This window comes from Molossus molossus, unplaced genomic scaffold (assembly GCF_014108415.1).
Source record: "Molossus molossus isolate mMolMol1 unplaced genomic scaffold, mMolMol1.p scaffold_m16_p_13, whole genome shotgun sequence".
Classification (NCBI taxonomy): Eukaryota; Metazoa; Chordata; class Mammalia; order Chiroptera; family Molossidae; genus Molossus; species Molossus molossus.
This window is the reverse complement of record NW_023425348.1, coordinates 45,635,412-45,659,589: the sequence shown is the minus strand read 5'-3', so window position 1 is coordinate 45,659,589 and position 24,178 is coordinate 45,635,412. Positions and strand designations below refer to the sequence as shown.

Genomic DNA, 24,178 nt, shown 5'->3' with positions numbered 1-24,178 from the left:
TCAATCTTTCAGAATGATCACTATCTGATCTTCAAAACAAAACGAAACAAAAACCCAAAAGAATCCAAAACAACAAAACAAAACCAGATGTACACTTCATATACACAAGCGAGGCCATGGGCTTTCCAATCTTTGCACTCCAGGCTGTGTTTTGAAAACACCTGTAAGTTCTTTGATCAAACTACTTGGAAGACACTGGTCAAAGGTTTATTATTATTATTTTAAATGTTTTTTTTTTCCTTTTAAAATGTGAATTCCAATAAAATTTAAAAATTAGATTCCAACCTGTAGATTAAAATGAATTAAAAAATACAAAATCATATACAACACTCACAGGGATGTTACATGCCATGAGAACAGGTGATATGAAACAGGAGATGGGGACAGGCCCCTGGGCCTTTAAAGGTCGTTACAGACAACTCCAAGTTGTAGAGGCCTGGTCTTACCTCCCCTTGATAAGGAGAAGTTTGAGTACCCCCCGCCCAGATCCAGACAGTCTGGCTGACCCAAGGTGGTCGTCTCTGGGCAGCCCTTCTTTCCAGTTCTCAGGCTTGAGGAGGAAGGCGGGAGCCTGGAGATGGTGGTCTTGCTGGGGTCAGGCTCAAAGGTGATTTCACCCATTTGACTCTCATGGGCTGGTACTTATCTGCAAAGCTGTTATATTTATTCTCTTCGGGAAGGAAAATGCCCCTCTACCAGGAGCTGGAATGGGTATAGGGTCTCACTGCCACGCCAGGAGCCTAGGGACTATGGATGCAGCCATAGGAAAGCAAGAGTTCAAGTTTCCCTCTCAGGTTTTGTGACAGCCAGTCCTAACTCCTATGTTTCTCACTTCGCCGCTGGGCTGGACTCAACAGCATGCAAGATAGAAAACACCCATTGAAGAAACTGAGTGGGACCCAAGTCTGGTTCAGGCAAGGTTGGCTATGGAATGTTGAAAATGGCCTGCCAGAAATTTTGAAGGCTGGGCCCTGGAACCATGTACGTCTAATTTAAAAAATGAGTTCTCTAGGAGAGGGGCATATAGACAGGTAAAGGACAAATCCTGCAGCCAGCCTGACACACCCATAGGAGCCCGAGCTCTCAGAGGCTCAGCTGTGGAGTCTGATGTGATGTTAGCATGGCTGTGTTTCCTCCATTGTGATCCCGCTTTCCGGTGGGTCAGGCTGGGATTACCCTAGGGCTACACAGCAGTCTGGAGCCTTCTTCCCGCCTGCCCACTCCACTGCCTGACCTAATCCCTCTGAGTTCCCAAGCTTTGTAAGCAGCTGAGCACCACGTACCCTATAGTGATGTGATACAATGCAGTATAGAAAAGCAGAGCTACCACATATTTTCAACTGCCATCGAGAAATGCCATGGTGACATCTAAATAATTACTCCAGTCAGAGTGTGGTGATGAAGACCCATGCCTTCTAGGCCCTCCCTCTCTGGCCATGGAGCAGAGCTGAGGAATCTGATATGCAGGGCTGCAGGCCTGGCTAAGCCAGTGCCTCGCTGAGACCAGCCGAGTCCTGTCTGCACAATGACACCAGAACCTGGTAACCAGGAGGCCTACCCTACTTTATGCCCCCATGAGTCACTTCTGAAGACCACGCAAGCCCCTCCAAAGAAGCACCCCCCACCCAGACCTCTAAAAGCGAGATACCATAAACTTGGAACAATTTGGGGGTGGCCAGAGGTAAGAGTTGGGATAAGCAGTAAGTCCCCACACCCATGGGGTAGACAGGCAGCCCATCCCTTCCTCATGCCTGCCATTCAGACCCAGCAGGTGCCAACAAAAAAAGCAGAGGATATGAAGAGTCAAATGTTGGCTCTTTCTTTTATGAGCTGTGACCTTTGGCAAGTCTCTTAAGCCTTCTGAGACTTAGTTTTAAAATGGGTATTTTGGCAATTAATATCAAAGTACTTTGTACATGAAAACACTCTGGACAGGTGTGTGTCCTTGTTCAATACTCAGGGAAGGGGAGAGAAAGAGAGAGGAGCAGCAGCAACAGTCCTGTCTCATGGGGAAGACATTTTTTTTAGTTTCAAAGTGTGGCAGATTGTTTCAGGCTCTCACCACTTGGGGGCACTCCAGCTTCCTAGGCCCCCAGGCTAATGAGAGAGAGTCAAACAGAAGTGGGGTGGGTAGTGAAGAGGGTTGGCTGGTGACTAGGACCACCTACATACCACTAATGCTGGCCAAGCTATGGAGCTGGTGGAGGCGGTGGAGAGGGGTTTATACACGGTGCCAGCACTACAGCTCCCTGTCATGTTGGCACACCCTGTCCTCTCTGGCTTGCTGGCCTTCCTACAATGACAGGGCCCTCCCAGCTCTGACCTCTGTCCAGCTCACTACTGGCCCATCCAGTATCTTTGGATGATGCCATGGTACCTCCTGAAAGACACCTGTGAGCCTACCAAAAGCACACTGCTGCCCCTGTTCTCCTGGCTCAATCTCTGCAATGACTCTAAGCCTGGCCAGGCTTGTGGATCTCCATCAAAGCAAGAGTTAGGCCAGCTGAACTGGGGCTCCAACGCTCATACAGTAAAAGAGGTGCTGGGCCTGGGCTCCTCCAGACCATAGCCTTTCTTGCCTAGTTTGTCTTGGGGCCTGTCTTTGATCTTGCTTACATACTAGGGCTAAGACAGGGTGCAGAGCACAGATGCTTCAGTCTGCAAGCCTATGTATGGTGTCAGACTGGAGGGAAAGAACAGCAGACAGACTCATGTGGCTCTGCCACTTATGAGCAAGTCACTTTGTTTTTCCAAGTTTCAGTTTCCTCATAAGTCAAATGGGAGGAATAATCTATTTCATAGGTGAAATCAGAGGATGAATGTGAAATTGCTTTGTGAACTACAAGGTACTAGATGTTAGTTTTTACTTATGGGTATTGAAAGAACAAAAGTAACAAGGTCATTCCTAAGTCTCCTCTTTTCCCATTTCTCTCTATGGTTCTACTCCAGCCCATCTGGACGCAGTAGGGTTCAGGAAGCCTTCAGAATACCAGCATGCTGCTCACTTTGGGCAAGTTCCCTTTCCTTCTAGACCCAGTTTCGTTTGTCAAGTGGGTATAATAACTGACCCTGTCTCTGTCTCAGAGCCAGTAAATTAGAGGCTGTGAAGTGCTCTGAAATCTATGAAGCACCTGGCAAATGTAAAGGTTTCCTATTATTGTTTTGGCATTTTCCAAATATGTATGACATAATCTAAAACAACCTTCACCCATCCTTATAAAACCAGAGAGTAGGTGGAGGTATTTGCAAAAAAATGGATTAACACTGGGAAACTTTGTTGTTTTAAAATGAAACTTCTTCAGCACTCCAGAACAGACCATTTAGAACAGCTGGGTTTCTCCTTACTGTCCTTCAGGTCCCTGGAAGGTCAAGAAGGTGGGCCCCCAAATCCTGGCTATGGGCTGAGGATGCTGATGGGCTCTGCCCTCCAAGGAATGGCCAGACAGCCTCTGAGGTCCTTCTGGCCCAAGGGTTCCTGGTTTTTTCCTCCTTTAGGGAATCATGGGAGGTAGGGGTAGGGATATGTCCAAGTTTACATGAATTTAAATTGAAAAAGTTATTTAAAAAACCCAAATGTTATCAAGAATCCCACTTTGTACAGTAAAATGTCCCTGCCCCCACCAGGGGCTGCTGACCCAACCAAATGCTAGGTGCAGGGGGGCAGTGCTGGACAACCACGCTCCTGGCTGACACTAGTGGGGCCTCCTGACCCAGGGAGACCCCCTCTTGCCCCAGGAGATCCCATGTCTCCTGGGCCTCATCCTCAACCTCCTCTTTCCTCTTAGGAGAAGGGACTACTATCCTAAAAGCACGGACTCTCCTTTTCAGACAGCCCACCTGCTCGTTCTCCTAGGGGTGGAGTCAGGTATAGGCCAAAAGTTCCAGATGTCTTCACAGAATTTCCAAATGCTATTTCTTCATTTGTAATTTCTGTTCCTGCCATCTGCCCCCATGTAACCTCTGCCCAGTCTTTCCCCTACCTTTGGAGTCCATGGAGGAAAAGAACAGAAACAAAAACCCAGACACTGTTCCAGAGCTCACCAGATGTGGGCACTGCTGACTTAATTTTTACAAAACCAAGCCAATCCATCCCTAGGTAAATTTTTGTGGGCAACATGCCCCTAGGTAGGAAGGCTGCATTTAATGCTAATTTACTGCAAGATCTAGGGAAGTCCTTTCTTCTTCTCCAGGCCTCAGCTCCCTCATCTGTCAAATAGGGGAATGGATGAGATGATTGCTAAGGTCCCTTCAGGTCCATGAGTCTATGAAATGTTTATTGCTATTGCTTTTCCTTCACTATTTTGACCTTCAGAGCTGCCAGCACCCATCTGGAATGTGGCTCCTTCACTTTGGCCATAAGTGGCAAAAGGTAACCAAAAGCCTGGCCTGCCTGCCAGCCCCATGGACAGATGGGTGAGCCCTGGCACTGGGAAGGGCAGAAGGAAAGGAGAGAAATGCCATAGGTTCCCACTCTAATCAGGGGGTGGCTCCTCATCAGAGTGGGTCCATGAGGGCTCAGAGGCCAAGGTCTTGATTACACAGGGCACATGGCCTTCCAAGGCTTTGGGAGGCTGGGATCCTACCACCCTGCAGCTGCTTGGCAGGTCTGAAGTCAAAGTCACCTTCAGAGGAAGTGCCAGGCCAGTTCACATTACTGTGCAAATCAGAGGGTCCAGGTCATCTGGCCAGAGACCTTACAAACCAAAGCCAACAGGCAAGCACATCTCCGTCTCCCCTCCCACAGTGCTCCCCTGACCCCCAAGTTCTCCCAAAGAAAGAATCTGGTTTTCCCAGGATCTCACCTGGGGTATTAAGCTGCTATGAACACTCCTACCTAATCAAGGGATTTTGTTCTTGGTCTGTTGCGATGGTTCTCAGAAGACATTTCATTTGTGTCAGGATACGGTAATGTCTTAACCTAATCTTGCTTGAGAAAAATAAAAAAGGAAACAATCCCCCAAAGATGTAGCCTTCTCAACAGCTCTGAGTTCCCACCCTGGACCCAAGGGCTACATCTGTTACACTCTTCAAAAGAAATCATGCCTTCAGCTGAACCACTGCAATAAACCCCACTCTCTACCTGCCACTAGACTGGGATCCCCGGGAAATGGATGCTTGGGGAAGGAAAGAAGAGCAGAGAGGAAGTGCCTGGTCAAGTAGGAGAGTGGGTAGAGCTGGAAGGGCAGTAGCTAAGAGGAGGATAGTGGGGAGAGGCAGGAGGTTAGAAAAAGCAGCTTTTACATAAACCAAAAATAAAAATCAAAACCGCTAAAGATGCATAAAGTGACCCTTGCACTTCCGTTGTCTCTTCTTGCAAATAGAGGTGGTGCTACTAGGGAACTGCTCCAGCACCTGTGTAAGACTTGAGTAGTTGCATACAATGTGTGACTCCAGATCTGGGGGAGGAAGGGGAAAGCCATTAGTGACAGTGATGCTTCAGGAAGCCAGTGGAGCCCCTCCCCTCACCTAGGGAGCCCTCTGTGCTTTCCTAGTGGAATGGCCAAGAGCCCCTGGAGGATGTGGTAGGAGGGGAGCTGACACCCCGAGCCCCTGTGGTTCACTGGCAATGCCTCAGGAGCTGCCAAGGGCAGTGGGGAAGTGGGTGGTGGGGCCTGGCCCCAGTCAGAGCCAACATCTATCTGACTGAGGTTAAGAATGGTACCCACAGTTAAAGGAAGTGTGAAGACCATACAGTAGAGAGCATAGAATTCAGTACTAGAGTACTGGAGTGCAAGTCCTGGCTTCACTTCTACTGGGTAAGTGATGCTGAACTAATGTATTTATCTGTGCAACAGAGCGGATGATCTTGATTTCACAGAGCTACTGTAAAGATCATGAGATAACATGTAAAGTACCTAGAATATATGTAAAGTGACAGCTATTATTACGAGTGATATTACTAAACTTAAGCATGAAAGCAAATGGTAATGGTCTCCTGCCTCGTTGACACCTGTGCTTCAGACCAAGCCAGGGATTCTGAAACAGTTTCAGTGTTTAGTCACCCTCCGCCCTCTCCCACCCTGGGCCCCACTCACTTGGATGGGCTGCAGGCTTTACCAGTGCGGCGGCACATAGCTGTACGCGGGGGTCCCTTGGGCCCTGTATGTTGGCATGGAGACAGGGTGTGCCCCAATCGCGGTGTGCTGGGGTGCAGTCAGCAGGGTACCTGAGAACCCAGAGAGAGAAGAGCAAAGCTGATGAGGCCACCCCGAGGTGCTGGGATGAAGAGGATGAAGCCATGGTCTTTCACACAGCTGCTCCCTACCTGGGCCCCACCTTTCTGCCAGCTCATGAACCGTCACCCGCCCTTCCCCACCTTGCCAGGTTTCATCTCCTTAGGGAAAGCTTTTCTGATGCTCCAGGACAGAGCCAACCACTCTTCTCCAGTGGCCTCCTTTCACTCTTCTTTGTATGCTCCTCTCATTGCTGAAACATCTTACTGAGAGGTAACTTGATTTATGTGGTGTGCTCCCCACTAACCTAGTTGTTCCTAAGGTTAGGGCTCTGGTCTGATCTATTGGTAACTGGTCCCTAGGACCTGAACAAGGCTGACACCAAGCAGCATTCAAAAGCTCCCTGATATATTATGGGGAATGAGAGCCTCAACAACCTCTTACATTAGAGGCAGAATAAAATCCCAAACTCATACCTCCACCCACTCAACCCCTTGTACTCTCTTCCCTCAGAAGGTAACCCAGCTGATTCTTTAGAAGCTGGAATTCTAAAAATCATTCATAGTCCTCTTGTCTTATGTTCTTTGGAATATCAACTCATCCAGGCTTCCCTAAACCTGCTCTTCCTCTGGCATCTGCTCCAGCCACCCTTCCAACTTCACACCCTTATTTTCTAAGTGCCTTGGACCATTTCCATTCTGTGAACATGCCATACTCATGTTCTTTCTGCCTGGACTGCCCTTTCCTCTTTTATTTCTCTGGTTAGCAGCTGTTCACCTGTGAAGGTCTAGCTCAGTATGCTCTCCTGCAGACAGATTCAGAGGGTCCTTCTAGGTTCCCAGAACTCCCAGTACTGGATTTCTCCTACTGTGTGTTCCACTCTGTCACAAATTCTGGAGGAGGGGGACATGAAGGGATATTGACACAAAGATGGCCCTCACCTGCTGACATTGCCATGGTAGTGCCGGCCACCATACCCATGGCCACGCCGTTGGTCCTGGGAGCAGCTACAGGTGCCGGGTAGATGGCGGAGGGAATGCTGTTGGGCTGGACGACCGTGGTGTGGTGGATGACATGGGGCTGGGCAGCATACACCGGCTGTGTATAGTAGGCTCCCTGGTGGGGAAGAGGCTGAGGTCACATAGGCTTTTAAAGAGGTGGGATGGGATGTGGAAAGGAGGAGAGGGGGTGGGGAGTCTATTCTTCCCCGACCCTAAGGAATGGGGTCAGAGGAACACTGTCCAGGGATACAGGGTATGGGCTCCAGTTGGGGCTCTACTTCTTACTACACGACTGTGGACAATTCTGTGCTGGATTTCGCTTCTGGTCTGAAAAGTAAGGCTCCCACCCTGTGCTGTCTTGATCCTAGGGCTGCTAGGATGATCTAATGAGGTAACAGCTCTAATTCCTTAACAGTGACATTAGCATTTTAGAATGCTTATATTTCATTGCTCTATAAGCTACCTACAATGAATGAAGAGGACATGGGCACAGCTGGCGAACACCAGAGCACTGTGCACACACGAGGATGACGAGTTGGGAGTGTCACACTGGGGCAGATGCTGCCATTTCACACGCTGGAAGAATGTCATAGATGCGGAGCATTTCCCTAGATGTCTCTTACCACCTATTTCCCTTCAGGAAAAAGGTTGGGGACGAAGACAGTGGTCTGAGGTGACTTCCCCCAGTGCCTGGATCACCTGCTGCCACAGCCCACAGGCCTGGTGACCCTTGTGGGGAGTAGACAGGGGCTCCTGGATCATTTTAATCCAAAGCTTCTCAAATGTTTCTACTAAATAATAAGAGCTTCAGAATGTAGTCTGTAACCCCAGAGGTCTGAAAGCAGAACGCAAAGCAGCCTACCATAAACAAGAGAAATTTTTCTCAAGCCTACCGTTTTTTTTGAAGAGTTTTGCATTCTACTCTACGACAGCTGCTTTTTTAATTTAAAAAGTGTTCTCCTTACTACTTAAACCACATGTAGAATTGTCACTCCAGAAAAATGTGCCATGAGTATGTTAAAGCCTCATACAGTCACTGTCGCACAGCCATCCCCTCAGAGCGCACATACTCTGTAGCTGAAGGAGTAGATGGGGACTAAGGCATGGAGAGAGAAATTTGCCTAAGGTCATACAGGGAACTGGTGGCAGAGCCTGGGCACTTATCTCATCCTCACTCAAGCTCACAGATTTTATCAAGGAAGGGTGGATGTGGGAGGTACGGAGAGATGCCCTAGACATAAGGGGTCTCATCTTGACTCACCCAGTAACTCCTTGGGTGACCTTGGACAAGTTACTCCCCTCTCTGGGTCTCAGATTCCTCACTTATATAAAAAAAGCAGTTCAACTACATGGGCCCTTGCCCCTTGCCCCTCTTGCATTCTGGCTCCATTATCTAAGTGACTTTGTGTGATCCCCCCACCCCCAGGGGCTAAGGTAGAGTGAGGGAATATATAGACTCGAGGGATACTGCTTCAGTGACACAACAGTGACAGCTGCCCAGAGCCATGAGCTCTCCTTTCTATTCTTTCTTACCTGTACCCACCCACCCAGGCTGGTGGCTCCTTTACCTGCAGAAGAGGTGGACCCAGGCTTCCACGTGCACCTACCTGGGCATATAGATTCTGCTGAGGGTAGGCACTTCTGATTGGATACATGGCCGTCTGATAGGGGTTAGGTGATGGGGAGTAGGGGGGTGGAGCAGTATTACTCTGGGTTGGTGGGACCTTGTATGGTGTCCCCGCAGTATATCCTGTACCAAGGCAATAAGAGAGACTTCCAGTTAGTTGGCAGAACAGCATCGCTGGAAAGTAGCAAATTCCAGTCATGACTCCCCAGACAAGAATGGGCTGACTCCAGGCTGGAAACACAGGTGAGAACAGAGAGAGCAGGGCTCTACCCAGAGAGCTCTGGTCCCAAAGGCAGCTCCCTCAGTCCTGGTGCACAGGGCTGCATGTGTGATTCTGGCTTTTTTTTTTTTTTCTTTCTTTTAATCCTCACCCGAGGATATTTTTCCATTGATTTTTAGATAGAGAGGGAGGGAGGGAGGCAGGGAGGGAGGGAGGCAGGGAGAGAGAAACACTGATGTAAGAGAGACACATCAACTAGTTGCCTCCCTCATGACCCCGACTGGGGCCAGGGATTGAACCTACAACCCAGATACTTGCCCTAGACCAGGAATCAAACCCATGACCCTTCAGTCCACGGGCTGATGCTCTCACTGCTGAGCCAAACCGGCCAGGACTGATTCTGGCACTTTTTATTTCTCTAGGTCTCAAGGCTCTCATCTATAAAGTAACTGATGGAGCCAGATGATCTCTTAAGGGACCCTTCCAGCTCAGACAGTCTAGGATTCTGAGCTACATGCCGTGAGAGGCAGGTGCACACAGATGGGAAACCCTCAACCTGCTCGCTCTTTATTGCACTATCTTCCTGCTTTTCTGTCTCCTCACTAAGCACCCAGGGTATCTTCTAATGTTGTTTCTGTCTTTCTTGCTTTCCTCCTTACTCTCCATTTCTTCTTCCCCTTGCATCTCTCTTCGTTCACCATCTTCTCCTTCCTCCCTGCCAAGTTTTAAAGTGAAAACGCCATACAAAACACCATTCAGGGATCCTTATCTTCAGAGATACTAAAAACTTTTTTTTTTTTTTATCCTCACCCGTGGACATTTTTTGATATTTTGTTCAGATAGAGTGAGAGGGGGAGATAGAGAGAGAGAAACATCGACGTGAAAGGGACACATTGAGTGGTTGCCACCCACACGACCCAACCAGGGCCGGGGACAAACTGCAACCGAGGTACGTGCCCCCAGCGGGAACCGAACCCGGGTCTCTCCGGACTGCGGGCCGACGCTCTAACCGCTGAGCCAAACTGGCCAGGGCGAGATACTAAAAACTTTGTTCCACAGAGCTGGTGTTTCCTCTCCTCCTGGGGTGTGGGACAGGGCCACCTCTGCCTGAGGGCCTGAAGTCAGGGATCACAGAGGGTAACATCAATTTGAAACCCAGGCCATGTGCGTCACTCAGCAGGGTAAACAAAAGCTGGGGGGAGGCAGAGAAGTCATACCCCGAGAAACTCACAATCGGTCATTCAAACAAACTGTGCTGCCTTTGACTCTTCTGGAAAACAGATTCAGATTCTGTGTTCACAGAAAGAACTTGAAACATCACTTGGGAACAAGAATCAAGAAATGAATGTACGGAACTCAAAGATCTATACAAGGTCCTGAGGCTCAGAAAAAGCAAGTCTTTATAGGAACTTCTCCTTTCCGAGTTGAAGGGACAGTGCCATATCATCACAAATCTTAGTCCACACCACAGCTCTGGCTTGGTGCCCCTATGTCCCTGATGAGTTGGTAGGATATGGGAGCTGCTGTTTAGTCACCACAAAGGCACTATAAAATGTGTCTTATCTTCTCCCCAGAATCATGTCATTTATCTTTCCACCTGGAGACCTAGTTTGTTCCATGAGAAACCAATTTTGTGGTCAAATACACTTGGGAAATAAGTAACAATGAAGATGGAGTAGAAAGAATATATTAAAGAGAAGGGAGCACTGATAAGAACTAGAAACTAACTAGAAGGGGTGGTGCAAATCAGCTGAGGGAAAAGTTATAGCAGATTCCTCCACATTTCTAGGTGATGGAGCTAATCATGAGATGTGTTCATAGTAGGAGCAGATGCAGTGGGGGAAACGGAGTTTAGGTTTGCAGTCCTCTAGAAGGAGCCATCTGAGGGGACTTCACCTTGGAGAAACAGTTTACGTATCTATAAAACAAAGGGGGTTGGACACATCCCAAGAGTACACAAGGGACTAGGATTCCAAGGGATCTTAAGCATTGTTTTGCAAAAAAGAAAGAAAGGAAGAACGTAGTAGCAATGTAAATAGAGATAAATAGGTTGTTAGTTTTTTTTTTATTCCATGACCCTGAGAAATTTTAAAATGACAAGATGAACTATGAATCTTGAAGATAGGGATATGCAGGAGACTATTCCCAAATTTATTTTACCATAGAACCTTTTATTCATACTATTTACATTTAAACCAAGCAAACTGCAGTTTTTGGTAACTGTAGCCTGTTTTGGTAAATAAAGTTTAACGGTAACACAGCCATGCCTGTTCATGTACATACTGACTATGGCTGCTTTCCTGTTACAGTGGGAGTTATAACAGAGTTCATATGGCCTGAAAAGCCTGAAACATTTATTATCTTGCTGACTCATCATTTAAAACTATAAAATAAGGTATGGGGGAGTCCTGCCAGAGTTCAGAGCCTCTCTCTTTTACAGGAGGGCAGGACACCCTTGAATCCTAAGATGCCTGTCTCTGAAAGCTTTCCAGCAGAGTAGTGGTTATGAGTAGTCGAGAGCCAGACTGACTGCCTAGGTTCAGACCCTAGCCCTGCTACTTAATAGCTATAGAATATATCAGTCTCCTCATGTGTAAAATGGGGTGAGGGTATAATAATGGCACCTATTCATGGGGTTACTGTGATCAATACATTAATAAGTGCAAAGCCCTTAGAATAGTGCCCAATACATTAAAAGCACCTCATAAAAATTAGCTACTATTCCTTCTCTCTCAGTCTATAGAGATATAGTGAGCTTCCTGTCCTGGGGGTGTACAAGCAGAGACTGGTCTGAAAGACTACAGTAGATAGGAGGTTAAACTATGACTTCCATGGTGTGATCCAACTTGAAACATAGACTCCAGGATTCTAATATTCTTAAGTTTTACAGTCTAAAGTGCAATCATTTCATGAGTCTTTAAAGTTAACAAGCCAACAATCCTGGTGACTCTCCTTATGCTCCCTAAGAATGTGCTCTGGAATTTTGATCCCCTGGGGAAGCTTGCATGTCTCCCCCTATGCCATAAGGACAGCCACCTTACAAAGTGTTGAGATCATCCCTCTGAGGAAAACTAAAAGGTTCCAAGAGACTGCAGTAGAATTTGGTTTCCACATCTAAGAATAACCTTGTCTGAGGATGTTTCCCTTTTTTCATGTTATGAAATGAAGATACACACATACTCAGAATACAAATCAGCAGCCAAAACACCCCTGGCAGCCAAAGTGATGCTGCTGCAGAAGACCCTGATTGCTTGTCCAGACAGTCCAAGAGGGAGAAGCAGAAGTGCAGAGCTAGATGAGATCTCAGAGACCATTAGGACCAACACAAATGTCTCACAGGTGAGATAATGAAACATGTTGAGAGTAAGCAACTCCTCACAAGGACCCAGAACTTGGTGCTCCTCCCTCTAACTACAGTGGCTCTCCAGGTTACCACTATTTGTGTCAGGAGGCTGCAGAAACTGCCCTGGGCCCCGTCTGGGAGTCAGGTCAATTCTTTTCTCAAGAAATATCCTCATTTGGATTAGATAGTATCAGAGAGACCTTTCTAGTACTGACATTCAAGTGTCTTGAGTATTTCAATGAAACTTTCATGAAGAAATCAGTGCAGAGGACTTTCCACAATTGACTGGTAGACCCTGTTCATGCCCTTGACGCTCACTGGAAAACCTCTTGGGCTGTAGCCTGGGTTACCTTGAGCATCACAAAATTCAGGGTCATTACTTTATGCATCTAAGTAAAAGAAGCTGTCGGGCTTGATGCATATAAACAAAAATCAAACCCTCATGCATTTTGCTCAAATGAACTTAAGACTCAACTCACTCAAGGGAGGCCTGACTCTCCTTAAAGGAGTTCTACCTAAGTCTGAAGCTCAAAGAGTTAGGTCTTTGGAATGCTATGCCTTATGGACATTACAGACTTGAATTTAATGCTCTCTGTTTCAGATAAAGAACCTAGAACCCAGGGGGGCAGAGAATTCCCCATTGCACAGCAAATCAGTGCAGAGCTGGGCCCAAGCTCTGGGCAGGACTCCTTTCTGAGTTATAGGTCTCTATAAGCCAATCTTGGGCATTTGGATATTAGCCTTTGTGTCATCATTTCACTAAAGGCAATATCGTGAAGAAAAAAAAGGAATCTGACACTAGAAGTCCCAGCTTTGCCTTAAAAGAGACTTTATGATGCCCTGTTCTTTCTCTCAGGTTCCTAACCATAATTTTAGGCTCCATCAAATAGGATAATAAAGAGAGTGTGTATACTAGAAAGGTAAAAACCTTTTCCGCTCTCTCTTCAATCCTTTTGCACTGTCATATCTTTTTGAGTTGTAGAGCCGCTACACCTTCAAAGGCATTGATTGTCACATCAAGGATGCCTTTTAGACTAATTGGTTTATTGACCATTAGATTTATATGTCTGGACAGAGCTCTATGTCTGATTCTTGCCTTGACCCTCAAGTCTCCTTGTTGATAGCTGAACAAGAGAGTGCTGAATAAGTAGGAGGGAGACCTAATTACAAACAGGCTTAGCAAGTGTTGGTGAAATTGAACTGAATTTGTCAAAGTGCCCTGAATTTGCTGTGGCATTAGAAGCCACAAAATCTGTGTGCTGGGAGGAACCCTGATGGGTGTGGGAGGGTCAGTCAATCCCACCTCTATTTAAAAATTACACAGGTTCATACATTATTTGCTTAAAAGAGAGGGGACCGTGACAGCCTGTGAGAGAGCAGTAGGATAAAGCTATTGGGGATTTCAGTGGGTCTGCAGAAAGATTTCACATAGATGGCAAGGTCTTCTAATACTCAGACTTTCTTACTGTGGAAAAGGTTGTCTGGAGGGGATAAGTACCCCATACCTAGAGGTGTGTGAGCAATGGCTCGTTGGCCAACTACTGGTCAGAACAGCTAGGGAGGACATTCCTGCTGGAGTGGAGAATACCAAGTGTGAAAGAGTCACTAGTCTAATAGCTAGAGAGAAACTTGAAGATCTAGTCTAGCCCCCTTGTTTTTCAGTTGGAAAAACCAAGGTCCAAAGCATGGTAATGAATTGTCCAAGGTTACACACAACCAAGTCTAGAATCTAATACTTTTGGTCTTCCACTCCAGGCCTCTTTCTGCTGCACTACAGATGTGTCTATAAGCATCTATATCCATATGTGTAGATATAAGAGAGAATATGTAAGTATATGCCCATTTACATATATAATGCTATGGGTATCTGGAAAAACTTCCTACTGCTGCCATCCCTCTCTTAAAGAATACAATTACTGTCATGAAAAAAGACAGTAATAGTGCCCTGCCCAGGTGGCTCAGTTGGTTGGAGCATCATCCCATACACCAAAAGGTTGCAGGTTCAATTCCCGGTCAGGGCACACATCTAGGTTGCAGGTTCAATCCCTGGTCAGGGTGCATGCAGGAGGGAATTGAATGATGTTCCTGTTTCTCTCTCTCTCTCTCAAATCAATAAACATATACCGGGTAAGGATAAAAAGAAAAAAAGAAAAAGACAGTAATAGCAACTTAACCTGGGTGATACCTTTTTCTAGTTCTGCTGCTTACTAGTTGGATGGCAACAGGTGTGTTACCTTGCTGAGCCTCAGCTTTCAAACTGCAATAAAAATCCACCCAAATAATAGGACTACAGTGTAGATTAAATGAGAGGGTGATTATAAAAGCACAGTCTCCAAAAGGTGAGAGTTATGTTATATATGAACATAAGTTAATATTGCCATCTAGGAGCAATGATAACTAAGAAGAAATAACACTGGGTATTTTAAAGAAAAAAAACATACCATGTATTCCCCTGATCTACTTACTTAATAGATTAATAATCCACTGAATCACAAACTGTGGGGCCTAGTCTGCCACTTCCCACCCAGTGCTTGTCCAGCCTCCTACTGGAACAATTTTAGAGATAGGCACTCACCACATCCAAAGCCAACCACTCCTCTTTTGGACAGTACCAACAAGGTATAATGTTTTCACTTATAGAGTCAAAATGCCACTCAGTAATTTCTAAACTTTGGTCCTCACTTTACCCAGGGGAGCCATTTTGTGTTAAAAATCAGATGTGAAGGTACAAAAAAACAGTCACCTCATTGAGCCTCAAGATGAGTGTGACCAATCTGACTGGCCAGATGGTTTCTTTCCTCCCTGAAGACTCCATGTACATACTTTGCTTCCACAGTGCAGCTTCCACGAGGGCAGTATTTCTCATACGGGACAATGTGGCCTCCCAGGGGATATTGAGCAACGTTTGGAGTCATTTTTGATTGCCATAAGAAGGGTTCACTACTGACATCTAGTGGGAAGAGGCCAGGGATGCTGCCCAGCATCCTATAATGCACAGGACACGCCCATAAGAATGGTCTGATTCAGATGTCCATAGTGCCAAGGTTGAAAAAACCCTGTGCTAGCTGGAGAAGCCCTCTCTATCTAAAGGTCCACAGGCAGGTGTTCAAATGTCCCCTCTGTCCTTTCCCTTGAAATGTGGTAACAGTCCTTCCCTCATCAAACTTGTTGGCCAGATGAGCACTTCTTTTTTTTCCCTCCCTCACTGCTTTGTGTTTCCCCAAAGCTGGTTACCTAATCTAAGAGGATGACCTTTCCTGTGTGAGGAGAGCCAATTTTTTTGCATGGGTAAGAGAACCTCCTAAAATAGTATCTTATAAATGTCACTTTTTAAAGTTTCCCTTCCTCTCTTCCTAAGAGACAAATCAGTCCCAACCAAGGGGAACAGGAAAGGAGGAGACAGGCTGTATTTACTGAAAGCCGCAGAGGATGCTTGGTAAGTTCGGTTCTCGGTCCCGGTGTCCACTGGGAGGTGGAAGGTGCCTTCAGTGCCACAGGAAGACGAGTTCTGTGGCCAGGCCTGTTTCATCAGCAGAGTTGCTTAAGGGAAGACATAAGAATGGCATTAGGCAGAAATAAGAAGTGGGCACCACCAATCACAGACACAATGTAAGGGTCTTGGGCTGGACGGAAACATAACTCAAGGGGCCCTGTTCAGACACACAGGACAGTTCAGCCTTTCTGAGTTGGGTGGGTGGTTGAAAGGAGTGCTGAAGTGAGCTTCCAAATTATTTGAAACATAGGAAATCTGAGCTTATACTAAATAAAGAGAGTCAGAATTTTCTACCCACTACTAAAACCATGAAGATGCCTGTGAGTACTGCCTCCTCCTGTGTGGCACTCTGGCCGAAGGCTCTGGACTATTTCTTAGCCACTTTCTTATGAATGTATGGCAACTTGGAGCCTTTGACTATGTATTGGGCCAGATTAACTGAGTATTCCTGTTTTATGCCTGAAATCTCATCTAGGGGTGTATTTAATCAGTTGTGTTCAAAGAGAGATCCCAAAATAATTACCACATGACACGAACCTTGCTGGACTGCCATCTCTTCTAAAGGGACTAAGCTTTGGCAGCTTAGAGAGCCCGCATTGGCCAGGGCACTCCCTACTAATTCCTCCTGTATACCCAGCTGGGGCCAGACAGACAAACCGCTTACACACCTTTATACCTCCTGCTGAGGTGCTACTGGTGCCTCCCTTACTCTGAGATCACGTTATGAATTATAGATTTTTTCGCCATTAAGAAAGTAAATGTCAAACCTGAGGTAGGTGTGAAATAGAGATGAGGCCCAGTTTGAAAGAAATCTACAGAGACTTCCCAGGCTGACTCAAAGCTCAGCTTGAAAAATTTGAAGGATGCTTCATATGTTCTAGAAGTGGGAATAACTCAAAAAACAAAAACAAACAAACAAAAAAAACTTACCTTCATGGTATCCTGTGGGGAAGGAGAGAGGAAATAGGGTTTCAAAGGGGGGAAATGCCTAACATTTTAGATATTTCCCTTGATATACTTTCAAACACTAGTGGAGAAACATTCTTGACACAAATTGCTACTAAGAGTAAAAAGAATGATTTTAAGGTATCTTTTCTATTCAAATAAGGTCTTGGAAGTCATGGATAACTGGTGTTTTAGTATTAGCGTATATTAGAAGGAGGGGTGCTGCATTGGCAACAGTCCCATATACTTGAAACATTTTAACAAGGGGCTAAGGTAAGACAGGATATTATGAGAAGAAAGTGTGCCTATAAACTCAATTTCACCAAGATAAGGATAGTCCACCTCCAGAAGGATCCCATAACCCCTGCCTGTCCGAGTAATAGGTAATGCATCTAGTTCCTTCAGTCATGAAGGTATAGGGCCCAGAAAACGAAGTCAAGGACTGTTGTTTTTGCTGATCCACGGCTAGAAATGTAACTGTTATGGGCTGACCCTGAGCTTGCATTAATGGCCCACAATATATACATAGTGGATGCTGAGAAATGAGAAGAAAATCATGGGCAGGGAAGTGACACTAAAAGGAGAATTCTGACAGAAGTAATGGAGACCCAGCAGAATTCCATGCAGAGTCCAGGACCTCTGCTGTACATCAAGACATGACTCTGCAGACAATGCAGGATGAGGGCAGTCAGTTTTAAACAATTATCTTGGATTTCTTTTTCCAGGATGGGGGTGAGTTGGGGTTGGGGATTAATAAAGGATCCAATTAGTGTTGAAAAATCTTATCAAGATGTCTCCAAATTTAGAACCTGCCACTCCATGTGGCTGGATAGCCTTGCCCACTCAAAACTAAAAAGTGAAACATGTAGCTCTGAGAAGTCAGAGCAAATCCATGCCCTCAAGACCCCACAGGGACTTGCAGGAGGCCTGAATTTGGCTGCAGAGAATTTGGAGAATTTGGAGGTCCAGTTCTGGTCCAGCTGTTTCCCCAGCTGGTGAATACTTGACCATAATTTTTTCATAAGCCAAAGTTTGACATTAGCCTGAAGGACTGTGTGACAAAGTAAATAAATCAAAATTAACCAAAGAGTGACTGAGGCCTACTGCACTCAGCACTGAGGGGAGCGCCACGGTGGAGAGGAACACACGTGGGTCATGGTCACCACACACAAGGTACTTATGGTCTAGCTGGGGATGCAACACAGCCACACGCCAACCAGAGAGTGAACAAGACAGCATTATACACAGTAAATAATGTTCCAGATTAACCAGAAAAGAAGCAAGTGTGACTGTGCCTTTGATTGTATCTTTTCCAAGTGAACTAAACTATACATGTCCCTGAAGAAGTGAATATCTTCTTCCAGTTTCATTATAAAGAAAACAAATATTAGTATTTTCTATATTTCTTTATATTTTTAAATACTTAATAATTTAAATAACTGGGTAAATAGGAAGACTAAAAACAAAAAAAGGATATCAGCTATCAACTTGACTTCCTCATTAGTTAGTTGTACCATATGATCTTCCTCCTCGTACAATTCTGAAGTAACCCATTCCGTTGGTGGTAGTGATTCAGAGCTCAGTTGTGGGATGAAGACAATCCAAATGAATCTTTCAGAGGCATGGTAACAGAGGAGGTTGCTTTGACAGGCAAGTTTACTCTTGGGTGCCATGAAAGGCACCAACTGCTAGAGATGTTTCTATATTTTGAACTGGGTAGTAGTTAAATACAAGTGTATACATATGTCAAATATTATTGAGCTGTACATTTGAGATTGTGGACTGTATCTACTGTAGTATATGTGTTATTCCTCAATTTTAAAAGGAGAGAGAGAGAGAGAGAGAGAGAGAGAGAGAGAGAGAGAGAAAGAGACACCCTTGGCAGTGAAGGGCCATGGCCCAGTCACAGCATGCTGCCCACATCCAGGTGCTGGGTTGTTCACTTCCCTGGATACGGGGCCCTCGCGCCCTCCGACACTTGAACAGTCTGTTAAGCACACTTACAAGGAGGAGAGGCAGCAAGGGACCATCATCCTGAACAATGTAGTAAGTTAGGAAATCTGAATTCAAGCCTGGGCTGTGCCACTTATTAACTGTGAGACCTTGGGCAAGTCACAACCTTCTAAACTTCAGTTTTGTTGTCTCATAAAATGGCAGTAATGATGACTCCCTGATGACTTCATTGTATTAATGTGAGGATCAAAAATAAAGTGATACAGCCCTGGCCGGTATGGCTCAGTTAGTTAGGCATTGTCCCATGCACCAAAAGGTTGACGGTTAGAATTTCGGTTGGAGTACACATCCAAGATGCAGGCTTGATCCCCAGCAGAGGGTGTGCAGGAGGCAGCCAATCTATGCTTTGCTCTCACATTGATTTTTTCCTTTCTCTCCCTCTCCCTTCCTCTCTCTCTATAAATGAACTTTTTAAAAATAAAATAAAATGTCACCCAGTCTTACAGTTTCTAATCCTGGTATCTGTCTACTCTTCCATTTCACAGTCATGGACAGCTCTAATTGAAGCTCTCATCATCTCTCACCTGAACTACTGCAACTGCTTCCTCGCTGTTCTGTTTGTTTTTAAACCTGCCAACTGTAATCTCCAAGCCGCACTCAGAATGCTATTTCTAAGACCTAAACCTAATCACAAAACCTTTCTTAAAAACATTCCACGGGCCCTGGCCGGTTTGGCTCAGCAGTTAGAGCGTTGGCTTGCGGTCCTGAGAGACCTGGGTTTGGTTCCCGCTAAGGGCATGTACCTTGGTTGCAGTTTGTCCCCGGCCCTGGTTGGGTTGTGCGGGTGGCAGCCACTAGATGTGTCCCTTCACATCGATGTTTCTCTCTCTCTCTCTTCCTCTCTCTCCCTCCTGCTCTATCTGAACAAAAAATGGAAAAATGTCCTCGGGTGAGGATAAAAAAACAAAACAAAAACATTCCACGGTTGTCCACTGCCTATAGACTGAAGGCAGAAATCCTTGTGTGGCATTTAAGGCCGCCTGTAATCTAGTCCTATAATCTCTCTAGACTTTGTTATTCTCACTCTCCAACCTTGTACCACCACACAAACTGCCATTCCCAGAATATGCCAAGAAATGTCACATCTCTGTATTTTTGCTGACAATGCTCACTCTTCCTGATTCAGTTTTCCCCCAAATGCTACCTGGTAAACATTTATTAATTCATCAATTGTGAGCTGAAGACTCATCTATCTCTACTACGAAGTCTTTTCTTTTCCCTCCCCTTGACTACAGCGCCCTTATAGATCCCATATGGTTCACTATCCCAGTCCCTGTCATTCTTAGAAGTTGCCTTCTCTGTCTCTCCCACTAAACTATGAGCTCCTTGAGAACAGGGACCCTCTGTGTCTTACTGGTCTTTCTGTCTTCAAAGGGCCAGCTTAGGGCCTGGCACAGAACTGTGGATGCTATAACTGGAGGGATGAGGAAGCATGAGAGCTTCTCTCACTTTTCATTGAGTCTTCTGTCCAAGTTCATACATCCTGAGGCAAACAACAAATGACTCCCCATAAAGGACAGGAGAAACAAGTCTGTAACCAGCAAAATTGAAATAATAAAATTTTAAGAGGACAAGCTGTTAGCATTTAAAGGGACCTCAGAGATCATCTGGAATAAAACACATTATCTATGGCCTGGAGACATTAGCAAATTGCCCAAGATCACACAGCCCACAGCAGCGGCAAAGAAAAATTTTCACAGCTCATCTCCTGAAAGATGCGCCACACACAAATTCAATATTCAGCATCCAAATAATTCAAGGGTAAAAATTGAGAAGATGTGCAGAGATTTTACGAAAACACTGTTCTGAGCAGCCCAGGTGAGGGTGGTGAAAGTGGCAAGTCCCTCCCATGGTCCCTTCCTGTCTATGACAAAAAGGACCTAGTCAGTTACACTGCTGGGACCCTCACAGGTGCCCAGAAGTTCCTGTGGTGCCTTGGGCCTGGAGTCCACACTGCCCAGAGAACCCAGCTCTGGTTCCTCACTCGTTTTGGCACACTTGACCCTCACCTCTCTCCATCCAGGAAAATGCCCTGAAAATATCCAGAGCTCAAGATCTGGGCTAAGGAAACAGACTGTATCTGAAGTCAACCAGTTCTTCAAACATGTCAGACTGCCGATGGAAATGAAGAATCTGATCCAGGGGCAGACTAGTTTGGTTTTTTTGTTTTTTTGTTTTTGTTCTTATAGGCATAATCCAGGTAGTCACTCCTTCAAGGGGCTGCTACAAAGCCAAGAGAGGAGCTATACCAGCCCAATAATTTTTGTTTCACTTGTTTGAATTCAGCATCCAGGTTAGGGTGAAGGTTTCTGATCTAGGTCAAATGGGACTCCGGAGGTGAGGAAGGGGAGATATGCCTTTTAGTGCCATGATCCTTCACTGCTGCCCTAGGGGATGGTTCATGTGTGTCTCCAACCCATGATTTTGCACCATCAGACATGTTCCTGCATGCTTTAGGAACTGCTGCTGAGCCACCTGGGGGAGCCCAAGCCTAGGGGATGGGATTTGGGGAGGAAAGGAGAGGGGATCTACCGTTGTTACGAGATAACACATTCATAGGCCATAATACATATGAGGAAAAATAGCTTTCCTACCATAAGCTGAATGCAGGAACTGAAACTCTGTTGGATAGAAACGTTAGTTGAAATTACCACTAAGAATTTGTGCAAAGTAGTACACATTGCAGTTACAAAAACAGACTTTGACTCAAGTTAGCAGTCTACCCCAAGCTACACAAGAAACAGAGAATGCAGAGGGGAGTGACAGACTTGCCATCCAGAAGAGCCCAGTCATTGAGGGGCACCTCCTTGGATGCCATGGCATCTTCCAGACAGCTGACCCAGAAGCTGCCTGGATGTGAACAAGCCCGAGGTCTGCTCTTTGATTGTCCATGCTAAGAATAAATTTCAATTCTCCCAAGCACAGAGGGACTTCACACATGACAGAGACTTTATGTGCTAGTGGACATGAAGGTTCAGGGACAAAATCATTATTTTGGCCTCAAGAGCTCTCTATAAAGCCCCAGAGAGCTAAGACCAATGCAAAGGCACTCATTCCCTGAGGTCTCTGGGAAAATGTGGTGCAGTAGAAGGAGCACAGGTTCTGGGCTCAGACGGGTTGGGTTTGAATCCCAGCTACACTGCTTTTTAACTGAGCAACTTTGGACAAGTTATTTAACTCGCTGAGCAAAACTGGACAAAATGAACATTTGTGACATGCCTCACAAAGCCTGGAAGACAGCAGGTGTTCAGAAAACACAAACCCTTTTCTCTGCTTTTCCTTAGGATCATCATATGTCAAAAGGGAATAATACATTTTCACTTTACCAGGCTGCTATGAAATCAAGTGAGATAATAGATGAAAATGATTTATAAACAGATTTCTTGTGAGACAGTATTTCATTCTTATCTATATTAGTTATACTACTTATCCTTTCTTTTCTTTTTTTGAGAGAGAGAAAGGGAGAGAGAGATAGAAATATCCATGTGAGAGAGATACATTCATAAACTACCTCCTGTACGCCCCCAACTGGGGATCAAGCCCACAACCTGGGCATGTACCCTGACTGGGAATCGAACCAGGACCTCTCAGTCCATTGGACAACGCTCAATCCACTGAGCCACACTAGCGGGGCCTTTCCTTTCATTTTCAAGTCAGATAACCATTGACACATCCTTTGGTCTCCAGATTCTAAAAATAAATCTCAGTTGGCTCCTGCCTCTTGGTAGGGGGGCAAATAGTTCTTAAATAAGATCCATGAAGTCATTAAGAGTTTGGGGAAAAGCTCCAAGTACCTACATTGCCTTCAGAACCACTGAAATGTTTCCCTGCATCCTGGACAGATGACATATTAGGGTACTCAGAGCTGCTAAAAATAGCTCTTTCTGAAGCAACTTCCTGGTTTCCTTGAAGAAGCTGAGAGAAATAAACCCGAGAGCCTGGCTCCTTTGTAGGTTTCTACCCCGCAGGCAACTCTCGGCATCAAAAGTGGCTGGCTCTGGCAGGAAACTGAAGTAACCTACACTGTCCTCTCTGTCCTTGAGTCAGTTCCTCTATAGCAGGAGCTCTCCTACTGCAGTCAGGAGACCTGGTGAATGCTGATGTCAGTCTCCCATACATAAAACACATCAGGGGTGCATGTACTAGAACCCAACTCCCAGCTTGAAGCTTTCTAACACAATGAGCTAGTCCCACTCTCTCTAATGGATTTTGTGGGTTTATGAGAAAATAGTTTGGGTTGGTTTAGTCACAGCTTAGAAATCTGTTGATTTTCCAAAATACAAAATTGAGGAAAATCAAGTTTGATGAGGGCTGATACTTTGTTTTAAAATTAAAGCTTAATCAGTACTTTATACATTTCAGGAGCTTTCCAATTTCTACCCCCCCGCCCCCAGTCGCAGCCCCCACCTGTCTGATCTCCCTTCTCTCTCTGGTCTGGTTGCTCTTGTCTAATTCCTCAATTTCTCTCTGGCCAGCTCCAAGTATAATGTCCTGGTGAAGAGCTCATGCATGTGTGGTGGCAGGATCCCTAACTTCTAAAGTTTTTGTTTTCCTGGTTGGAAAATGGAAGTAACAACAGTACTGACCTCAAAGGTTTGTTGTAATATGAAACAAGTTAATATCCACAAAGAGCTTAAAATAGTCCCTAACACACAGTAACCATTTGACAAATATTAGCTATTTATTCCCCATCCTCTACTTTCTTGCCAAACTAATCCTAAAATAATTCCACAATCTCTTACCAGAAGTTCTGAACATCATGAGAAAATATCCCAGGGCTGGGGAATAGTCTTGACAAATTCACGTCCTCCACCCTCAGGTGGGCCTCCAAATGTTACACACCTCCTCCTCCTTCTCCCTCAAGTCTCAATTGCTAGACCCTCTGTGAAACCTTCCCTACACTTTTCATCTCAGGCAGACTGTTGTTCCTGCCTCTGCTTCCTCTCCTCTTATATGTATTCCTTCTACAATACTCATCACACATGCACAGCTATGAATTTGTTTATATGCCAGCTTCCAAATGGACTGTCAACTACTGAGGCAAAGACCAGCACCCTTTCTTTTTTTATATCCCAGTGTAGAAGGCATTCAACAAATAAATTTTTGCTGAGTAAATGAAGAGGAACTTACATAAAACCTGAGGTAGGTAGCACATTTCTCAGTGACATGAGGTAACTTGTCCAAGGCCTCACAACTAGTGAGTTATCAGGATTCAAACCCAGGACTAACTGCAGAACCCATACTCCTTCTCCTGCCCCTTGAGCATGGGTACTAAGATCAGTGAGGAGATCTCTGCACAGCTCTTAGCCCAAATTAGAACAAACTTTTTCAACATTTCCAAACCTATTTTTACATCTATAGAA

At 45.5% G+C, this 24,178-nt stretch overlaps 2 protein-coding genes across 5 annotated transcripts in view; one reads left to right on the top strand and one right to left on the bottom strand.

Moving 5' to 3' along the window:
• RELT (RELT TNF receptor) overlaps positions 1-15,778 on the top strand; it is a 38,305-nt gene extending 22,527 nt beyond the window's left edge. The window contains exons 13-15 of the transcript XR_004959225.1: positions 12,190-12,360; positions 14,120-14,191; positions 15,723-15,778. The gene's annotated coding sequence lies outside the window, so the exon portion shown is untranslated. The remainder of the gene's footprint in view (positions 1-12,189; positions 12,361-14,119; positions 14,192-15,722) is intronic.
• FAM168A (family with sequence similarity 168 member A) overlaps positions 1,616-24,178 on the bottom strand; it is a 173,055-nt gene continuing 150,492 nt past the window's right edge. For 2 of the 4 annotated variants that reach the window (XM_036258311.1, XM_036258312.1), the window contains exons 4-10: positions 21,410-21,436; positions 16,788-16,799; positions 15,779-15,904; positions 8,782-8,924; positions 7,115-7,289; positions 6,036-6,166; positions 1,616-5,396 (exon numbers count right to left, since the gene is read on the bottom strand). In XM_036258311.1, the coding sequence (XP_036114204.1) occupies positions 6,054-6,166; positions 7,115-7,289; positions 8,782-8,924; positions 15,779-15,904; positions 16,788-16,799; positions 21,410-21,436 (596 nt within the window). In that variant the 3' untranslated portion in view covers positions 1,616-5,396; positions 6,036-6,053. The remainder of the gene's footprint in view (positions 5,397-6,035; positions 6,167-7,114; positions 7,290-8,781; positions 8,925-15,778; positions 15,905-16,787; positions 16,800-21,409; positions 21,437-24,178) is intronic. The other 2 variants (XM_036258314.1, XM_036258313.1) reach the window with 2 other exon arrangements.